Source organism: Loa loa (genome assembly GCF_000183805.2).
Source record: "Loa loa unplaced genomic scaffold supercont3.914, whole genome shotgun sequence".
Classification (NCBI taxonomy): domain Eukaryota; kingdom Metazoa; phylum Nematoda; class Chromadorea; order Rhabditida; family Onchocercidae; genus Loa; species Loa loa.
This window is the reverse complement of record NW_018109094.1, coordinates 1-1,960: the sequence shown is the minus strand read 5'-3', so window position 1 is coordinate 1,960 and position 1,960 is coordinate 1. Positions and strand designations below refer to the sequence as shown.

Genomic DNA, 1,960 nt, shown 5'->3' with positions numbered 1-1,960 from the left:
AGATGATAATCTCTTCTTTGTGAAAAGTGTTCAAATTCACTCTTTCTTTTATTTCTCCATTTCTTTGATGTTTTTTGTTTCATTCGTTGATTAATATATGTTATTGATTAATATATATTAATATATTGATTAATATATATTAATATATTGATTAATATATATTTGATTAATATATATTAATATATTGATTAATATATACTAAAGTTCAATGAATGTTATTTCAAGTTAATTTAGTGGAGATGACCTTTGGTTGGAAACATGCTTTGAGAATTCTCTTTGATCATAAACAAAGTGATGAATATAAAAGTAAATAATTTGTGTCAATTATCTTTAATGCTTACACAATAGTATTACTTTATACCTTTTCGAAAGTATTTCTTTATACCATTTAATTCAATTTTTGCTTTCAAAAATACCCTATGTTGCATTACACGTTAACCGTTTGTGCATAAGTGTCAACCAGTTTCTAAAAGGATAAATAACTTTATCTGATTGGTATTCTTTTATCAGATGTAGCAGTAATTACTAGCTTTCCGCTTAATATTATTTTTCAAACAATTTCAACATTACTCATTGGAGAACGAAGTAAAAATTGTAAATTAATATTACTTTTTCTTCTTTTAACAATTCATGTCCGCTAATTAATTGCTTAAAATTACAAGGATGTTGACAGAAATATATCGATTTGCTCTCCTTTACTGGCAGTATTTGATGATCCTGAATTTATTGCTAATAATGGTTTTGTAAAATGCTAAAAGATTTTTGCGTAATTTCTAAAAAATTTTGAAAGTTCTGAATTTTCCTCACATTATATCAATGTTTTTGGATGAATGGCGATGAAATTTTGTAGAACGAAATACATAAACTTATCAAATGTTTACGAAAACAATAAATTTTATTGCAAAATGCTAACCTAAATATTTCTCCTTAATTGGAAAAGCTTTATTTTGATTTCCTGAAGTGCGTTATTCACCGATCACAAATATTGTCCATCATGAACAATATTAATAAACTGGTCAATTTTAAAAATTAGAACTATTTTTTTTTGTGTTGCGTATGAAGATAACGAAGTTTGAAGAATGAAATGACAGATAAAATAAATATTTGTAGATAAAAAACATTGCAATTAATTAAGAATGGTAAAACTGATGATTTTTGCGATAACTGGGAATTTCAGGTGATAATTAAGTCAATAAATTATTGAATAATAAAGCCTTGATAAATAGTCTTGTTTAAATAAATGCAAACAAAATCAATTGCATGAAACTTTTGATAAATATACCTTTGTAATTGAAATAACGATAGCATATATTTGTTGAAAAAAGTGCATGATAAAATTAACCGAACGAATGGTAATCACATATAGCGTATCATTTTTATCACAATTATACGCATTTAACGTTACTATCATATCATCTACTTGATTATTAATATCCATACATATATCGTTAAGTTTATCAACTCTTTCTTTTAAATCCATTAACATCTATAATTGACCAATTCATTTGGCAATGTGTATAAATTACTTCTCATACTTATTTTACTGCCAACAAAGCATAAAGTCCTAAAAGTTCTATAAAATTCTCTGCGTACTTTACTAGTAATTATTGCAATTAATATATTAGTTATTTCGATTACTGTAACATATACCTATTTCTGCTCTTTTTTGCACTCAAATGTCGAGTATAAAATATGCATCTGATACTCATCGATTAGGAATATGAAGTTGTTGTTTTCAGACCTCTATTATTACTTATTTACTACTTTCAATTATATTAGATTTGCTACTCACAAGATCAACATTTTAAATCCTGTAAGATTTCAACAAAAAGAATCCATGGAATGGAATTTCAACGAAAGGAAAGGATTTCAACAAAATTAACTAACCAGCTTGTATAACAGTTCCTCTCATTTCTACAATTATCGTTTCCCTTATTGTAATATTAATTCAATGACAGAA

General features: G+C 25.6%; 1 protein-coding gene across 1 annotated transcript; it reads right to left on the bottom strand.

Moving 5' to 3' along the window:
- Nucleotides 1–1,252: 1,252 nt before the first annotated feature.
- LOAG_15085 (hypothetical protein) lies at nt 1,253–1,486 on the bottom strand (the record flags this gene model as incomplete). Its single annotated transcript, XM_003150577.1, has 1 exon — nt 1,253–1,486. One exon carries the CDS (start codon nt 1,484–1,486, stop codon nt 1,253–1,255), a length of 234 nt encoding a protein of 77 aa, XP_003150625.1.
- Nucleotides 1,487–1,960: the final 474 nt, after the last annotated feature.